This window comes from Lycium barbarum, chromosome 12 (genome assembly GCF_019175385.1).
Source record: "Lycium barbarum isolate Lr01 chromosome 12, ASM1917538v2, whole genome shotgun sequence".
Taxonomy (NCBI): Eukaryota; Viridiplantae; Streptophyta; class Magnoliopsida; order Solanales; family Solanaceae; genus Lycium; species Lycium barbarum.
The window spans coordinates 71598726-71617741 of record NC_083348.1 but is presented as its reverse complement, the minus strand read 5'-3'; the positions used below and the strand labels follow the sequence as shown (position 1 = coordinate 71617741).

The window sequence follows — 19016 nt, the reverse complement described above, 5'->3', positions numbered from 1 at the left end:
TGATAACGTGTTATAAAATGAAGCTAAAAGAGTAATAATATTAAAGGATGAAAACTATAAACATAGAGTGACAAAGAGGAGAAATTTTATTATTCTTCCAAAATGTGTTTCAAGTACATTACATATGAAAATTTATGCCTCTATTTATAGTGCTAATATGCATTCAATATATGAGATAATGGAAGAACCATTAATATGGTGGAAGATAATGAAAGAACCATTAATATGACGGAAAATAATGAAAGAGACATTATATTTGTGTAGTGGACATTCATTCTATATTTCATAGCAGTATCCAAATTGTACTGTCAAATATGGGACCATTTTTATTGGCCTTGGCTTTTGTGGACCTATTTAATTGGCTATTGAACAGGTGTAGGCTTCATTTTCCAGAAAATTACAAGTATGACACTCAAGAAAGGGTACATTGGATGTTTCCCTTTGGTTGTATAGAAAAATAGTGTTAAAAGTTCTCACTCGCAAACGAATATAGAACCTGGAATGTTCCATTTCCCATTTTCTTGCATTTGTTTATTTCTTGAATTTCCTTGTTCAAATTTGGCATGACTTTCAAGATTTGATGCTTACATTGGAAGGTAATTAATTCTCCATTTACCCTTTTCATCTTTCTATCCTCTGAAGTTTGATGTACTTGGGTTACTTCTATATTCATTATTTATCCTCTCAAGTTTAATGCGCTAGGGTTGCTTCTAAATATTAGCATAGTTTTGATAATTGATGGCCTCTTTGAATATAACCGCTCTATTTGGGATCCCATTTTTAGGTGGGAAGTCTCAAATTGGAAATAAAGATGCACTTCGAAGATGTTGACGCTAGAATTTGTGATACATCCCTCACGCTTTGCCACCTTTTGGAATAAATTTTGAGAAGCTTTTTGTAGCTAGAAGGTAATCGCCCGACTAAACTTTGTTCAAGTCTATGTTTTAATCATGCACCAAAGCTCAACTTTTAGTCTGTCCCATAAATCGTTCTAACATTGACAGGTTACTGCTCAAGCTGAGACTGAAATCTAATCAATGAAATGAGGTCTTTTTTCGCAAGGATGATTTTTGATAGTAGTTACCTCTTTGACAATTTCCATAGTTGTCCAATCGACTAAGTATGTTGGATCTTTGTAGAAGTAATTATGTGGATAATCACTTCGCTGCTGTGGAATATGTTGAGGATATTTACAACTTTTATAATCTTATAGAGGTATGGTGAAGATCGTCTATCTCTATTTTGATGTTGGATAACCTTGTTGTTATATTTACATTCCATGCCTGCAACTTAGTTAACAACATCAAACTATTGTAGGATAAAACATGAAAATGAAAAGGAAAAAAAAAAAAACCTATTTTATGAAACTAGATGCTTTCAACAATGTCTATGATAATGGATATTTCATGCCCTTTATATACAAGTCAGCAGCAAAATGATGCTCCATCAATTTCACCAATTTTGCATAAAGTATTCCTCTTCTTCATCAAAACAAAATATTAGAAAGGTGAGGATTGGAAAAAGAGAGGTATAATACTTTCAAGATGTTAATGTGGACATCAATTTTATGCTTATTGGTTATACAATGAGAAAGTATTTAATAAGTTATTCTACATTATTTAATCAAGCTAGCTTTTTCTTTTTTATCTTCTTGTGATACGTATTATACTTTTATCTTATATATGTTTTTTTGTAAACTATGGGTCGGTAGTTTTTAGGTTTTGACTTCTCCCTTTTATTGGAAGCCCTCCTGATAAGGCCAGCCATTTCCAGGACAATTGCTATAGAATAAGATATCTTTGCCTCTTTACTACAAATTGAAGGACTTTATATCGGCGTTGAGATAAGAGAAGAAAATATTAACATGTAATGAATAGTTTGGTCCCTTAGATTTAGTGTGTGAACAGATTTTTGGCTTTATGTGGAATGGCAAAGATGACAATGCAAACTGCCACAGAAAGATTTGAGAAAAAATTCTGTGATGTGATTCAACAATTTGCTGGTGAAAGGAGGAAAAAGAATAGGAAATATTGTGGTATAATAACAATATTTGAACTACTTCGTATTGTGAAATGGTGGTGGAAATCCTCCATGAACCTTCACTATTAATGTTTTCTAGAAATTAGGTGTGACATTCAAGTGAACTTTATGAAGTTGCGTGCCTTGATAGGTCAGAATTCTCCTATCGTTGTTGCTCAGTGAGATTCTAAATAAAATTTGACGTCCTGCGAAGTGAGCCTCCTTTTTTGTTTGAATAGGATCTTCTTAGTCCTTTTTTATCTGGCCCTCTTCTTTCTTTCTTTCTTTCTTTCTTTCTTTTTCTTCTTCTTTTTTTTTCCTTGGCTTTTGCTTTCCATTTGACAACAAAAAAGGTATAGCAGCTTCTGTAGAATTGTAACAAGTCAATGGATTATGTTCAAAACTTTTCCATGTATGTGTTGATTATATTCACTTCTTATGTGTTGATTATGTTCAAAACTTTTCCATGTATGTGTTGATTAGATTCACTTCTTATGTGTTATTATGTTCAAAACTTTTCCATGTATGTATTGATTTTGTAAATGCTTTTTCATGATTTTTTAAATCGATAAATTTTAGCTATATTCATAATAAGTGGTAGACTTACGGAGAGATGGGAGCATACTGCTCCAATTCGACAGCTTCATAGTGCCAATAGTGGTCATTCTGTTTTGATTGGTATTTTGAGCATTTTTTTTTCTAATTTCCTAAGTGCTTTATAGGAATGTAAATGGGAGCACTACAACATTATGCACACCAATGAACTTATGTTTGATCATATGCTTACTGTCTTATACTTACCGTATTGCCTTCTCTATCTGTATTGTGTTGGTTTTTGGAACTTTTTTAAGAAAATGAACCAGTCACTTTCTCGAAGGAGTTATAGTGGACCAACTATATGTCACGAGACTCCTACAAGGAAATGGCCTCCTATAACCACTTAAGAGAAGGAAATATTGACTTGAGTTAAATTCTTTTACTGCTAATATTCTACTATCTGAAAAGAGAGTTTTGGCGTGGCAGTTCTAAAATGGGACTGCAAATTGCTCAAAAAGATTTGAGCAGGCCTTCAATGTGGAGTTATAGCTATTTAATATTTACCTAATTGCTTTTAACCCGTTAGCTGCCCAGTTTTCATGCCTTTTAGCATGATGACTACGTGGATTCACAGCCAAAGATCAGTGCCAGGGTCAGAGTAATTCTTGTGAATTGGCTGGTAGAAGCACACAAAAGGTTTGAGTTGAGACTTGCAAGCCTCTACCTCACAGTAAACATAATGGATTGTTTTCTGTCAGAGGTGACTGTCCTTAGAAAGGAATTCGCTTACTTTGTATCAGCTCAATGCTTATTGCCTGCAAGTATGAAGAGATTTGGGCTGAAGTATACTGAAAATATGTTAATCTGTTCAGTTGAAATTTATTATAATCTCCGATTCTTTGCCATGCATGTCTATGCAGGTGAATGACTTCCTAACAATAACAAAGAAAACTTATTGTCGGTGGCCGGATACTAATGCAGAAAGCATTCTTGGAAAAGCTGGAGTGGAACTGTCAACTAAAAGTTGCGTAAAGTTACAATTTTCGTCCATAGCTTAGTGATGGCAGGGGCGTTTCTCTTGCTTTTTGCTAAAAAATGCAACTATAATTGTTTCCCGTGTAGTGAATCTTTCGGAATGGATGTATTATCGGTTGTTGAAACATTTACCTTTACTTATTTTGCCCTGTTCAAACGAACGTACCATTGCATGAACTTTTACCTTTTGGTGGTATTAATGCAATATGACAGAAAAAATCCACAGCAAAGTTATCCTTTGGTCCTGATAATAAATATTGCAAATGTTAATTCATTACACGTCAAATTATTAGGCTCCGTGCATCCTAGTAATGAGAAAAAATATTAAATCTGAAAATATCCTGTTTCCACTGTTTGTTTGTCATCTTTTTCCATTATAAACGTGGGCTACTTTAGCGGCTACTACAGAACACTGTGTCCTTATCGTTGTTCATAAGATGACATGTAATAGAGGGGCAAAATATCCCCAGCCCCCGGACCCCAAAACAAAAAAAGACCCAGTGGAAAAGCGGCCCCCACCCCCCATCCAACCAAAAAAAAAAAAAAACACAAACAAAGCACTAAATACCAATTTTAAAATATTGCAAAATTTCTATATATGTGTCATAAGATTGATGTAAACAAATGTACAACTGTTACTTCTGTAAACTTCTGGCTCTAATTTCCTTATCAAGAGTAGCCCAGTAAACTCCAATTTGGAATTTGTTACCTTCCCGACATGAGATGGCCAAGGCCCTGGTTTTCATAAAAACCAGCAATGTTCCAATCTGCACTTGAGGATGATATTGTCATTAAAGCCACTACTATTGTCCTCATAGTTGGCCTCAATTGTGGATTTTCATTTGTGCAGGCCTTGGCAAGTAGAGCCACCTGCCAAGTGAAACAAACCTAATTACTTTCATTATCGCGGAAAAAAAAAAGACGAATTAAGCTGTATAGTAGTTCACCCAACTGCTTAACTAAATATGACTGACAGATGTATAATATATGTATGATATGTGTATAATCAGTGTATATTGATGCATACTGGTTATGAAAAATAAACAATAAATCCAGCCTGCTATTTGTGTAAAGATCCAAAAAATAAAAATAAAAGAAACGCACTTTCCCCTTAGTGTTAATAAATCAATGAGTACGCGTAAATCTCAAACTAGTTGAAGCCAGCTATATGAATCTCGTAACATTAATGCACTTGTAAAAATATTCTTTTATTACCTTCCAGACTGAATCCAGGGGATAATCATCACCAAGTTTTGGATCTATCAATTTACATATCCCTTCTCTAGGATCAACCTCATCAAGCACATCCTCAAACTGCAAAAAAAAACTCCCAATTTACAGTTAAAGTTTTAGCCTTTTTTTGTGGTTTAGATATGATAATTAAATTGGTGAGTGAAGAAATGATCCAAACGTACCATTGTAACAAGCCCCTTTGATTCAGTAGCAGTTTCACCAGCCCTTATAATAGCTTGTTTAGCAGATATTAATTCATAAAGCACCACCCCAAATGCATATACATCTACTTTGGGAGAAACATCACCAAACTGACCATACCTGCACATAATGCAAGTAGAAAATAATAATTTGATCTTGTTCAGAGATATATAATACGTACAAATACCATAGGAAAATAGATTCTTACTCTGGGGCCATGTAACCAAAAGTACCAACGACACGAGTGTTCAATGAACCACTTTTAGCTTCTATCAGTTTTGTAAGTCCAAAGTCAGCAACCTGCAAGGCAAAACATTACACCTTCAAATGAGTTAATACGCATGGTTTTAGGTTTCACAGTTCTAGTATTGGAACTCCCATACCTTTGCACGGAAGTTTTTGTTGATCAAAAGGTTGGCTGATTTAATATCGCGATGGATGTAAACAAGAACAGTGTGTTCATGGATGTACTCTAGGCCTCTAGCTGCATCCAGAGCAATTTGCACCCTGGTAGACCATGGCAATGGTGCCTTACCTGGAAATGAAAAGTACAAGATGGATATGGAACTATGAGACATTTGAAAATTTGGCTGACATGAAGTTTTCATGCAATGAGAAGGACCGAACTTACTTAAACGCAGGTGTTGGCTTAGGTTTCCATTTTCAACGTATTCGTATACTAAGAACAAAAATCCTTCAATGCAATATCCTATCAAACGTACCTGCAACGGTTTCAACATGTGAAATATTACCTCATATTCTCTAATGATCTATGAGGCTAATGGATTCTTTATCCGCTAAATCTCAAGTATGACAGAACTAAATTAATCACCAATCCTGACTTTCCCAATGAGAAGTATCTCATTATCAAGCAAGTGGCTCAAAGAACTGAATGAGTTGGCATATTGAGTAATGCAAATTCTGAAAAGGAAATTTATCATATGAAAAAAGAAAATGTTCACTCAAAATTTTCGAAATTGCATTATGGAAAAGTTAAAAGATTGATGAAATTTGTAATATTCACCATCCGTGGTGGCATCTTTTACCATAGTAACTCAAGATAGGTGCCAAAGAGGACTATAATAATCAAGGTATTGCAGATAATATATCAATATGAGTAATGAATTTACCAAGTTCAAGTGATGAACATTGGTCAAAACCTTCAATTCAGCAAGGAACTCTTTTGTTGCTTTCATATCCATTTTCTTGATAGCAGCTTTCTGTATATTATTGAGACAAAGGAGATTAGCAGCATGAATATAGAAAAACCCAAGCTACTACTTTTGACCAGGAAATAGAAGAAATGCCTGCTGAGTCGAGACAATTATGTGAATGGTGCAATGTGTGACATATTAAAGCAGCTAGAACTAAGTTGATGATCATCAACCTGAGTATCCAAATAATTGCTAATCATTTCTATCTAACAAGAATAACAATGAACCTCGCCTCTTAACTCTCCATAGTAAACAGATGCAAAACCACCTTGGCCAATCTTGTAGGCTGTGCTGAAGTTGTCAGTGGCACTAGCAAGTTCATCATATGAAAATTCCACAGATTTATCCACGGTGATCCTTGGGGCCTCTGGAGAAGCATCCTTATTAAGAGGACCCCCTTTTGAAGAAGTCTCAAAATTTCCATGACCTGAGTCATTTAAGGAAAATTTCAAGGTTTGTAGCTAGTTATAAACTTATTCAAAGGATGAACTACACATTGCTTTCATAGAAAAGTTTAAGTATGCACCAGCAGATTCAAAACAATAAAATTACCAGGAACACGCTTATTGCTACTATGTTTAGGTTCCAAGTGAAGAAACGATTCTTCCTCTGTTTTCCTGCCTCTATAAAAGGTAAGATACAGGCAAACCGCTAAAAGGGCTACAACAGAAACTGCTGCAACCGATATGCCAGCTATTGCTCCACCAGAGATTCCTGGCAAGAAATTTGTTTTAGTAGATTACAATCACATTCAAAGCTATTTTTGATACCTCAAACTTGAAAAGTTGAAAAAGATGCCACTGGAGCACTAAAATAGGGCCAACCTTTTGAGCTGTGAAAAGCAAGAAACAATAATTAGCTACCAATATTATAGCATTCAAGAAATAATCAAGAACTCATTGAGGTTGGATAATACTTTGGAGAAGTCCTTAATGGTGGATACGTTCCATTTTGATCTGCAACATAATACGTATAAAAAATAGAGATTTAGGATAAAAACTAGTACAATATCAGCCAACACTCAGAATTTAACAGATATTAAAGTGACAATCCCAAGTTTTGCACTAAATTTGTCATACATAGTCAAATCATCTGAAGACTCACTACGACTGTTTGTAAATATAGTACGCAAAATTGTTCCTTCCCGTTATAATATACAATGAGCATGGTTCCCTTTTAATGCTTCTGCACATCTTACTGTAAACACTCTTCCGAATCCGACTAATTGTACTTAAAATACCCTAAGAATATGAGTATAGAAGCCTTGGTAAAGAGATTAATACCTTTTCCAGGAATGAAAACCAAACCACTGCCTCTGCTGAAATTTGCTTCAGGATTATAATCCTCCAACAACTTCTGTGGTAGATTAAATTTATTGGCTACTGTGACCAAATTCTCGTCAGGCCGAAGAGGATAAGTTATAAATAGTCCATAATCTTTTGATACACGACTATTCCCACAAGAGCAGTTCACAGTAACATTTACAATAGAATTTACAGGAACATTCTTAGGATCATAACTGTTTAACTCCTGCAACTTTTCAACTGTTGTAAGGTTCGAATAATAAAGCCGGGCGATTCTTGGATAAGTAGTACCAGCCTTGATCTTCACACCAAACTGATGGCCCATGAATTTCCCGTCAACACAGCCACATGAGAAGGGAACATTAACTCTGCTTTGGGTTCGAATAATATCTGGATTGGTTATCTGAGGGTTATAAGTAAGAATATTCTTGATGGTGCTAGACAAAGAATAAGATATGAAAGTGAGGTTTGCACCATCCCATACATAAAATGAAGCTAATGCATCACAATCATCACTGCACTGAGATTTAGCCCCCACCCACAAAATGTTTAGTACTACTAAAATGCCTAAAACTAACTCAAACCTTCTATTTTCTTGAAAAATCATCAGACTTTCAACTCTATGTGTACTAGCTGTAAAATGGCTTGAGATTGTTGAACTCTTTTAGAATCTTGATGAAAGTTACTGGTGGGAAAAATGCTGGTGAGAATAGCTAGATGCCAATGGATGTATTAAGGTTGTGTTATTTTTCTTGTTTCAAAGGTTATGTTAGTTGACAGCTTCAGTTTTTAACTTTTTAAACATTTTCCAACATGGCCTAGTCCAATCGAAAAAAAGAATTAGCTTTGGATTCTTGCATTATTACTTTAAGTGGGAGACAAGAACTTTAGAGTCAAAGGTTGGCATGGGATGGAAAAGTAGAAAGAAAATTTTATGTTTTGGAATTCCATTAGTTGACCCCTTAAATCAACGCATCAATATAATTGGTTTATTTGCATTTTATATGCACTTGGCTTTTAGTAGACGTCGGAACATGCCAAATCTTTTGGCCCTGCCGTCTCCGGATTTGACTCCTCTCCAGTACAGTTCTCTTAATTTCCTCAAGTATATAGTGTTGGGTTTAATTGATAAGTTGAATGAGAATGGAGGGAAAAAAAGTAGAGGGAAAATGAGTTGTTCCCTCTTGCTTTATGAAATAAACATTTGTCCTTCTCACAGGTGGTGGAAAGAAAAGTTCTCCTATTTAAAAGTAGAAACACTCCTTCTTATTGCTAAAGGGTCAAGAAGATGGTCTCCTCTCACGTTGTCGTCGCTCTGCTCGACTTCGGCCAACTGATTGATTGATAATCTTTTTGGACTAAATTTAATTAAAATTTCCAGATCCTGACCCGTTAGTGACTCGGATCCGCGTGTCTGACCGCGACCTGTTTCTTTCCCGGATTAATTTTAAATTTCCCTCCGTTTTTAAACGGAATTTTTCTGAATTTTTTTGAAAAGTTGCAAACCTTTTCCCAAACAGTGCTTCAAATGGCTATACATTTTCGTTGATCCTCGTAATTTTTACTTACGAAATTTTCTGATATTCTTCTTCTTCTTCTTCTTCCTTCTCTGCACTTCTTAAAAACTTTACTTCTAAAAACTTTCGTGTGATATACTACCTTCAAGTGGTTCGTAGTCATCAAAATTTGCTGTATCGCTATTTTGGTGAGTAAATCATTTTATCCTGCGGGGAAAGATTCCAATACCTCAGGTACATTGAGAGAAATAATTTCCTTAAGGACACATTGTGAATTCAGTGGACTCGATTTGATTTTTCCATATAATTTAACATACTGTTCATAGTATTTTTCAGTTTCTGCTAATTTCGTTTTCTGCAGTTTGCAGAATATGTCTAGTTTCTGTTTTTCCTGTTACTGTTTCAAAGTATTTTTTTGCAATACAGATTTAATAACATATAGGTGGATGACTGACATTTGTCCAATTTATTTATTAAAGGTCTAGATTAAGTTAATTTGATAAGCATATTAATCATAGTTAAGAGGATAGATTTAGGGAAAACACTCTTAACTTTGGTAAGAAAAACTATATCTCCACAAATTTTAGTACCAATTAATATCATAATTTCATTTTACATCCAAGTATTAAAATTGTTGAACATCATAAAACCTCACCCGCCGCCCCCCTAAAACTGAAGCTTTTAAAGGAAAAAAATTGAATCTCATTCTTATTATTAATCAATTCTGCCGTTCAGCATTAGCAAATCTTCATTTTCAATTTGAAAAAAAGCGTTCATTGAAGTTATATTTGTTTGTTTTTATAAACTTATCGACCTTTAGACACAAACCTTAAACTTCCAAGTCAAAATCCATCAGATTTAGACATTATAATATTTAGATGAGCAACCTAATTACAATGATTTAGCTCGATATGGAGGCGCCTTACTGTTTTGCCCTAAGAAATAATAGATTTTTATCATCTTCGCTAGAAATGTTTTTGTAATTGTTGGACATGTTTAGCAATGCTCAGAAAAGAGAAAAGATAAGAACTAAACAAAAGAAAAATTCTATTACTAATGACGCCATAACATAAACATAGGGAAAAAAAAGTCCTATGAATTTCAGTTTTTTTTTTTTTTTTTTAATTACTGGGAGGGTGGGGTTGTGAAGAATTACTGATGTAGTAATGTTGATGTTCAACAATATTTTTGATAATTGGGGATCACTGATACGTAGTTGCTGTTGGAGGTAATTATAAAATGGAATTATTAATGATGTTATGGGTACCAAAGTTTGTGGAGATATAGGTTTTCTTAATCAAATTAAGAGCGTTTTCCCAACATTTATTCTTTTAACTATGGTAAAAATGCTTATCAAATTAATTTAATCTAAGACCTTTAACAAACTAGTCTAGCGTATGCGCTTTGCGTGTGACCAAAACACGTACATCATTTGACAACAAATATCGCAGAAAAAAATTGGACTTACCTATGAACTTCGTCATTAATCAGTTGCTAAATTGTTCGTAGCTAAAAGTTTTTTTTTGATTTTTTTTTAATAACAGATGCTTGCAGGTCATACTTTTCATGGCTGCCTTTTAAGGGGAAGTCAGAGATTGTACCACAAGACTGAGAAATCGGATTCTCCGCAACAATTGAAATAGGTTGTTAATAACCCATCGCTAAACAGAATTAGTGACGAATTTTACTGGTTAACTCTCTCTCAATAATACATGTTTATTTAGTGGTGAAATAGCTTAATATATAGAAGAATATTGAGAATCTTCATTTGTTAGAATAAGTGTAACAAAAAAATAGTGACAATTTATTTCGAATATATTTTATTTTATACTATTTCATCCTTGTTACTTTAAATTTGCATTTTACCAATTTGACATTTGACATTATACTATAATCAAATTTGCTTTATGTCTAATCTTTTTTCACCACAACAAATCTTTATACTTAAGAATTTTGTCAACTTGAACAATAAATTTACTAATGTGAGGAATTTGAACAAGAATAAAATTGAATTTAGCGACAAATTTTATTGTTTAGCTACAAAATTTATCACTCGTTAATTTCTATATTTTTGTAGTGATTTTACTCATTTTACAAGGCTGCTAAACTTTCACGACCCTATTCTATTCAACCATGGTAATCACACGGGCATCTGAATTCAATAGTTATTAGTCATCCTATAAATTTTAGATCGATTATTATATTATTCAACCTATAATTTCTTTATAAATATATTTTATTTTAGAATTCTAAAATTTAACCTACGTAAAACATTCAAAACATCTGGTTAGATTTTTAGGATGAATAGAAATTTAACCTAATTATTCATCCTAAAAGATTAAAAAAAATGCAAACAATAGTTTTAAGAACCTTTGTAGTTTTATACTATATAATATATAATTTCTCTGGATTTTTTTTTGTTTTGTATACTTTTTACTTCCTTATAACATATCAATGAGAGTAACTAAAAAGTTGCTGTATTTCCTTTTAGAACTCTAGTAAATACCAAAATCACGATTGCTTACTGCAAATAGAATTATAAATACAATCGAATAAGGAAGGATGTAACAAATAGAATTTTAGTTGATTTAAAAGGCCTAGATATTAGAGGAATAAATAAACATCTATTCCTAAATATTATAAAATTATTAAATGAAGATTTTATAAATTCTAGGGATAAGGCATCATTATCCCCCTGAACTATACCCGAAATTCCTACGACACACCTTACCTTATCCTAGGATCTATTGCCTTCCTAAACTTTTTAAAAATGGAATAATTACCCCCCTAAATGCTAATGTGGCAAGAGAGAGCGCCGACGTGGCAAGGAGAGTGTGTTTCACTCTCTTTGGGAGAGTGAGAAACATAAAAATGTGGAAAACTTTTTTTTCTTAAAAATGTGTATTTTCTTAAAATATGAAAAACTGAATTATTTTTAAAAAAATATGAAAAATCCATTTTTTTAGAAATCTGGTTTTCCAAATTTAGTTTAAAAAACGGGTTTTCCACATTTTATAAAAATAATTAATTTTTCCAATTTTTTTATAAAATTCAGTTTTTTCACATTTTGACAAGAAAAACTATCTTTTTATTTTTTTTTAATAATCCAGATTTTATTTGAAAAATAAAAGTGTCCTAAGAAAATGAAATCATGAATATCAAGATTTTTTAAGACATTCTAAAAAATAATCAAGTTTTCCATAATTTAAAAAAAATCCATTTTCCATATTTAAAAAAAAAATCCATGTTTTCAGTTTTTTTTTGACGGGTTTTTTAAAAAAAAATCAAATTTTTAGATCTTTTAAATACCCTTTTTTTTTTTTTGAAGAAAATACGTTTTTTCATTTTTTTTTTTATAACAGGGTTATTGGTTCATCTATTATTTAATAATAATGCTTAGTTGTTTTCAACTTAGAACGGACAAGATTTACCCACTTTGTGGGATTATACTGGTTTTTGTTGTCATTTGAACCATATATATATATATATATATATATATATGGTTCAAATGACAACAAAAACCAGTATAATCCCACAAAGTGGGTAAATCTTGTCCGTTCTGAAATCTATTCTTCAACTTTTAGATTTTAATTTTTTTTTTTTGTGTGAGAACTGATTTGGTCATTTTCATACAAAATTAGATAAAAAATTGTTTATAAATTTAAGAAATATATTGCAACACAAACGCCAATAGTGTTAGTTTTTACTTTATACACGTGCACAAATAATTTGAGGTGGCTTATAAATTTGTTTTTTTAAATGTAAATTAAAGTGGTTTAATCATTAACAATAGGTAAAAAAACTTAAAGGAAAAAAATATATGTTAACAGGAATTTTTCTTTTTAATAACATAAAGACTCCTAATCCTAAAAGAACCCAAAGTGGTAAAGTTTTAAGATCCTACTTAGCTTATTCAATAAAAGAATAAACTAAGCTCCATAGAAGTACTTATTTAATTTTATTGTGTTTACATTTTACTTCTAGAAACATATTATTATATATGGTTTTCTATTGATCATATGCACGTATAAATAGGCAAGTGCTTTTATTTATTAATACTTAGTTCTTTTCCTTTCATTAAATAATTGTACTCACCGAGTTATGTTTTGTAAATTATTTAGTTCTAGACTCAAGTATATCATAAAAATAAAACACAAACTAAAAATGTACATTATTAAAAGGATTTAGTTTTAAATTCTAAAGTCTCCCAAGAAATAATTTAGGTGTACCTTTTAAGCCAAAATGCCATTGAATTCTAAAATCTTTTACACCGGCCAGGTCAAAATATCATTGAACTCTAATTTTCTTTTTTACTTTTGTTTTTATTTTTCTTTTATTTGTTTGTATATTTTTATATTTTTATTTTTTTTATGAAAAATATTAAAATGGACTCTGATCACATGCATATTGTTTATGGGACGAAAAGAAAGAAAATTATATGACCATTCTTTAAGTTAAAGAGGTAGAAGTCATACCTCAAAATAGTTCTTGCATCTGTGGAGCATGGCACATTCATCCTAATTATTCATGGCCTGTACATATTTCAGACACATGTTAGGAATCAAAAAAAGAACTAAAAAAACACAATATTTAACACAAATAGTGACAATGACTTTTTTAAATAATTCTAAATAAAATTCAACACACATTGTATGAAACAATTTAAACTAAAACTAAGGATTATATTCAATTTGATCATATGCATATAAGTGAACAAGCATCCTATGCAAATCTAATTAGAATTAAATAAAAATACAAAAACACAAAAGAAAAAGACATTAGGAGTTTAGGACCATGCTTCTCGAATTAATGGTGCAATCAGCTCTCTATATATAAACAATAGGCGGCTGAAAATTGTATATAAGGTAAGTTTAATTGAATACAAAGTCTTAAATATTAGGGTTTCCTACCTATGGCAAAAAAGGGATGATTTAATTCGTTTTTTAATTATTTTTTAATTTTAAATAGGCAATTAGTAAATGACGATTTGTCTATTGCGGAGTCTTTTAATGAAGGGCAAAAAGTTCAATCAACATTTCTAAGGTCCTTCACACTTTTAATATAATATAAATAAATAAGACAAGTGTCACTCATCCAATTATGTACTTGAGGAAATAAAGAGGAGCCAAATCCGCCATCTCCCTGTTCTTTCTTTCTCGTGTTTAGGTAATTTTGGTCACATTTAAGTTATATAAGTTATATTACTGACAATGTGAAGATTTTTTACCCTATTAGCACAATTTGACCACTTATACTAGTATATCACTCCAGGATATAGATACAATACCTGAATACCATGCTTGTTCTAATAGGTCAACTTCTTTTTTTTCGTGCGGATTGTCCTTCATTTGGGGTGGTCTTTAATTTTTGCCCTTCAAATTGGTGGTCTTTAAATTTTGCCCTTTGCCTAATACCTCGAGGTTGTGGGTTCGAACCCCAACTCAGTGAAAAAAATCGCAAAGAAGATGTTTGGATTCGCAGGGCAGAATTTTACAAATTTTACCTTTAAGGTCAAAATTCTGCCTTATCAAAACTCTTTTTAAAATTTTTTTTTTTTACTAAGTGAGGGTTCGAACAAGAAACCAAGGGTTTTTTAGGGAAGGGCAAAAGTTAAAGACCACCAATTTGAGGGGCAAAAATTAAAAACCACCCCAGCTAAGCTTGGCTACTGGGCCTATTAAAACCAGCAACCGAAACTGGTAAAATCGACACCTGAACCGGCCCTGGTATACCGGTTTAACGGTTGCAGAAATCGTAGTATACCGGGCCCGTTACGGTTTCAAAAACACTAACTGTTAACTGGTACTTGTTTTTTTAATTACTGGACATTATAGCAGTTATTGGGCCGTTGCCCAACGGTCCGAATTGATGATATGGCCGTTGGCAATGGCTAAAATTGGGATTTTGGCCCCCCTCCACCCCCCAACTCTCCAAACTTTTATTTTTAACACTTTAACTCCTTTCCCACCCCTATATAAATCCCTCTCCATTTTATTTTCATCTACACCAATTTTCTCTTCTCAAATCTCAAATTCTCTCAATTATTAGCTACTTTAAAATTACAAGTTCTCTTAAATTCTCAATTATTAGCTATTTTATATTTTGCAATTATGCAAAAACAAAGTACTGGTGGAGTTGATGGAGTCGCAAGTCTAGCCGCCTTCAATTCAACATTTGTTTTGGGGAATTTATTTCGGCAATTTGGCACCTTCGTTCCAATTCTATTTTTAATTTTTGAAATTTATTTTCTTCCAATTTATTTTCTTGGGATTTATTTGCTTGCGATTTAATTATGTCTAAGAGAGTTAGAAGAGGCGGTAGTAGTGGGGAGAGGGAAAATATGGAGGAAACATTTGTGCCAGAAACGGAAGCGAATATGTGTTATCAAGTTGACATTAATCAAAATAATCCACTTTTAGATCATGAAGCATTAGAACACCGATTTGGCCCAACCTATAATGAAGTTGTTGATGATGACGACATTGATGACGAAACACAATCACCGGAAAATCTGACACAAGAAGCACAACAATCACTAACACAACAAAAACCGATAAAAATTCGTACGCCAACCTCTAAAATTTAAAAATTTAATACTAGAGATAGGGAAAAAGAATTAATTACATGTAACATATGTCGAAAAGTATTTCAATTTAAGCGTAGGAACAATAAGGATGGGGGAATGGGTTCACTAAGGACTCATTTATCAACACAAGGATGTTTGGGTAGAGGGAACGGGTTCTATAGGGGGTACTCAACGAACAATAGACCCACATACCGATTTGTTTTTAGTTACAACAAAAAGAAAGACCGTGTAGAGATAGCTAAAATGGTAACTTATGATTGTTTACCATTTTCCTTTCCTTCGGGGCTAGGTTTTGTTACTTATATTCAACGTAGTTATAGTTCGATGTTTGAGGGTATTATTAGAAGAACTTGTAAAGTGGATATTATTGATTTATATAAAAAATATAGATATTATTTGCGTCATGTACCTAATTCTTTAAATTGTAATATTTCCCTTACCGTCGATATTGGTCCTAGTGTTCATAAGTTAGATTTTTTTGCTATTACATGTCATTGGATAGATGATAATTGGTTCATGCAAAAAAAAATTATAGCTTATTTATATGATGAAGGGAAGGGTCGTCATGGCAGTAAACTTTTAGCAAACGGAATAGAAACTATTATGAATTTTTTTCAAATTTACAAAAATCACTTTGTATTGCTTTAGATAATGCTACTAACAACACAAGCGCGGTTGGCCTTATAAAAAAGGAATTAAAACCTCCACTAGCGGATATTTTTCATGTAAGAAGTAGTTGTCACATTTTAAACTTGATTGTTAAAGATGGTCTTTCCTTATTTGATGATCCTATTCAAAAGATTAGAGATGCGGTTGCTTTTCTTTTTTGTAATTCAAGTAAGGATAAAATGAGAGATTTTAATAATCAATGTGAGAGTCTTAGTCTTAGATTTAGAAAAATTCAAGTTGAAGTTGATACTAGGTGGAACTACATTTAGGCCTCATTTATTTGCACTTAATGGAGGTCTGAATATGAATGGTTCAGATATTAAGTCATTAAGTGCATTTGTTTTACATTAAGATCTAAGCACTTATTTAGTCTGAATATGTCTTATTCATTAAGATCTTGAACCAAGTCTTAATATCATTAAGAGACACTTTGTATGGATAATTTTTAACACCAGCTCCACCCTACCCCTCACTCCCACTACCCACCTCAAACCTCCCCTACCCCTTCACCACCCACCCTAACCCTCTACTACCCCCACCCCTTCACCACCCACCCTAACCATCTACTACCCCCACCCCTTTACCACCCACCCTAACCCTACATTACCCCTACGCCCCACTCAACACCACCACCAACACTACCACCACCACTACCACCACCACTACCCACCCACCCCCACTACTACCCACCCACCCCATCCCCACAACCCTCCTATCACCACCACCCAGCCCCCACCCCCATCTGCTTTACCCCAACCACCCTCACTCCCACCACCCACCACCTACCCCAACCCTCCACTACCCCACCCTCTATACTAACCCCCAACCCTACCTCTACCCCTACTCCACTCACTACCAACACCACCCTAACCCTCCACCTACCCATCACCACTACCCTCCCACCCCTACCACCACCACCTACCTACCTTACCCCTAACCACCCCCTCACCACCACTCACCCCCCATCCTACCCAGAACCACGGCACCACCACCGCCCACCACCACTCACCTACCCCACCCACCATCACTACAAAGCATCTCCGTCATTACTAGCGGACATAAATGTTTTAGTTTTTATCAAATAATATTTTTATTTTATTAAATTTGAATTTATTTTCTAATATTTAGTTACTTTTTATTTGAAGTTTATATTTACAATATTTAAATAAATGTATTATGGACATTCAGATGTTGAAAAGCAAACAGTCTTAATAATTCAATGTTCAGATCTAGAGACAACATCTTAATCATTGAGATGTGCATTCAGATTCAGACGTCTTAATCTTAATGAAAACAAATGAGGCCTTACATTATGTTGCAACAAGCATATATATGAATATAGGCTTTCCATACAAAATACTCACTACAATCACAATAAAAAGGTTACGGAGTGGTTATTTGATAGCGATTGGGAAGATGTTTTGGAATGTAAAGAACTTTTAGAATATTTTTATAATGTTACTCTTGCTTTTTATAGGCTATTCGTATTATTCTTAGCATTTGTTTCTTGCTTAATTCGTGGTGTTTATAGTGATTCACAACTCGGACTCTAGCTCAAAGCCTCTCCAAGGCCTAGGCTACACAACTAGCTATACTTTACTTTTATTTGTCTTGTTAATTATTACTTGCTATTTCATAATTTTGATTACATTGATCCGCGTGTCCTTGACCTCGCAACAAATTCAACTGTATCGATTTTCCGTGTAAACAGTGACGACATAAATTTTACGAGCATGTTAAGATTAAGTGGTTAAATATTGACTATTGAGGATTGACATAGGACACCTGGATTTTCATTTGGGATTTTTGCTCTAGTAAGTAATTTTCTTTAGAAATTAGTCGAAATAAATGAAAGTAAGAGGATAATTTTTTTTTTGAAAGGTTCAAAATTAGTATATCAGTGATGAGTCCTTGAGTTGCTCCATGTGTTTTTCTAGGTGAAGGCATGTGTATTTCTCTTTCTATATTGTTGCTCACTAATTGGTAGGCAATAATCTATAAATAATTACTTCGGTTGCCCCAAAATTTGTCAACATTCAATTTAGAGCAAATGTAATGAGGATTAGGCAGGCATAACATCATTGACCTCAATCGAAACTTAGTTCTTCATTAGTCTCGTGTCCAAGATATGCCATTGATTGAATTTAAAATTTTGTTTTTGTTCTCCTTTTTCCTGTTCCTTTTTTTAGTTTGCCTGTCTATAATAATTGTGGTCCTTGTAAAATAATAATAAGAACTGATTAAAATTGCTTTATGTTGAAGACAGACATTCTTGAGGCTAATGAATATTCAACGGGAAATTGGGGATTAAGCAACAAGCATGCATGGTCAGCAAAATTATTATGGTTTTCAGCAGTGTTTGAAAAGACCGGGGCGTAAGGCGGGGCGTTTTACATATGTCTTAGCGAGGCGTAAGCCCCGAGGCACGGGGTGTAAGCCCCATGGGTATTTAATTTTTAGTCTTTCATAAAATAATATAATTACAATAAATATGTTTAAATAGGTAAAATTACATAAAAATAAAAGAAAACTATAAATAAATTATACTCTCTCTATTTCAATTTATGTGAACCTATTACTATTTGGGAATCTACGAGGCGGTACTTTGACCACATTTTTCTTACATTATTTCTAAATTATTTGAACTATAAATTATCATGACTTGTAGTACTTCTTATGTAGTTTTAAATATATAAGTTTT

The 19016-nt window shown here is 33.2% G+C and overlaps 1 protein-coding gene and 1 long non-coding RNA gene across 2 annotated transcripts; one reads left to right on the top strand and one right to left on the bottom strand.

Annotated features, from left to right (window-relative positions):
• Positions 1-409: 409 nt before the first annotated feature.
• LOC132621578 (uncharacterized) lies at positions 410-3821 on the top strand. The gene is made up of 4 exons (XR_009575582.1): positions 410-596; positions 785-908; positions 1005-1215; positions 3477-3821. It is a non-coding gene; the product is annotated as an uncharacterized LOC132621578 (long non-coding RNA).
• Positions 3822-4136: 315 nt separating this feature from the next.
• On the bottom strand, positions 4137-8406 carry LOC132621577 (lysM domain receptor-like kinase 3). The gene is made up of 12 exons (XM_060335903.1): positions 7523-8406; positions 7156-7195; positions 7064-7071; positions 6792-6953; positions 6467-6666; positions 6156-6245; positions 5657-5747; positions 5409-5560; positions 5234-5325; positions 5007-5145; positions 4807-4905; positions 4137-4461 (listed from the first exon to the last, which is right to left on the bottom strand). The coding sequence occupies exons 1-12, from the start codon at positions 8148-8150 to the stop codon at positions 4297-4299; spliced, it is 1866 nt and encodes a 621-aa protein (XP_060191886.1). The 5' UTR covers positions 8151-8406; the 3' UTR covers positions 4137-4296.
• Positions 8407-19016: the final 10610 nt, after the last annotated feature.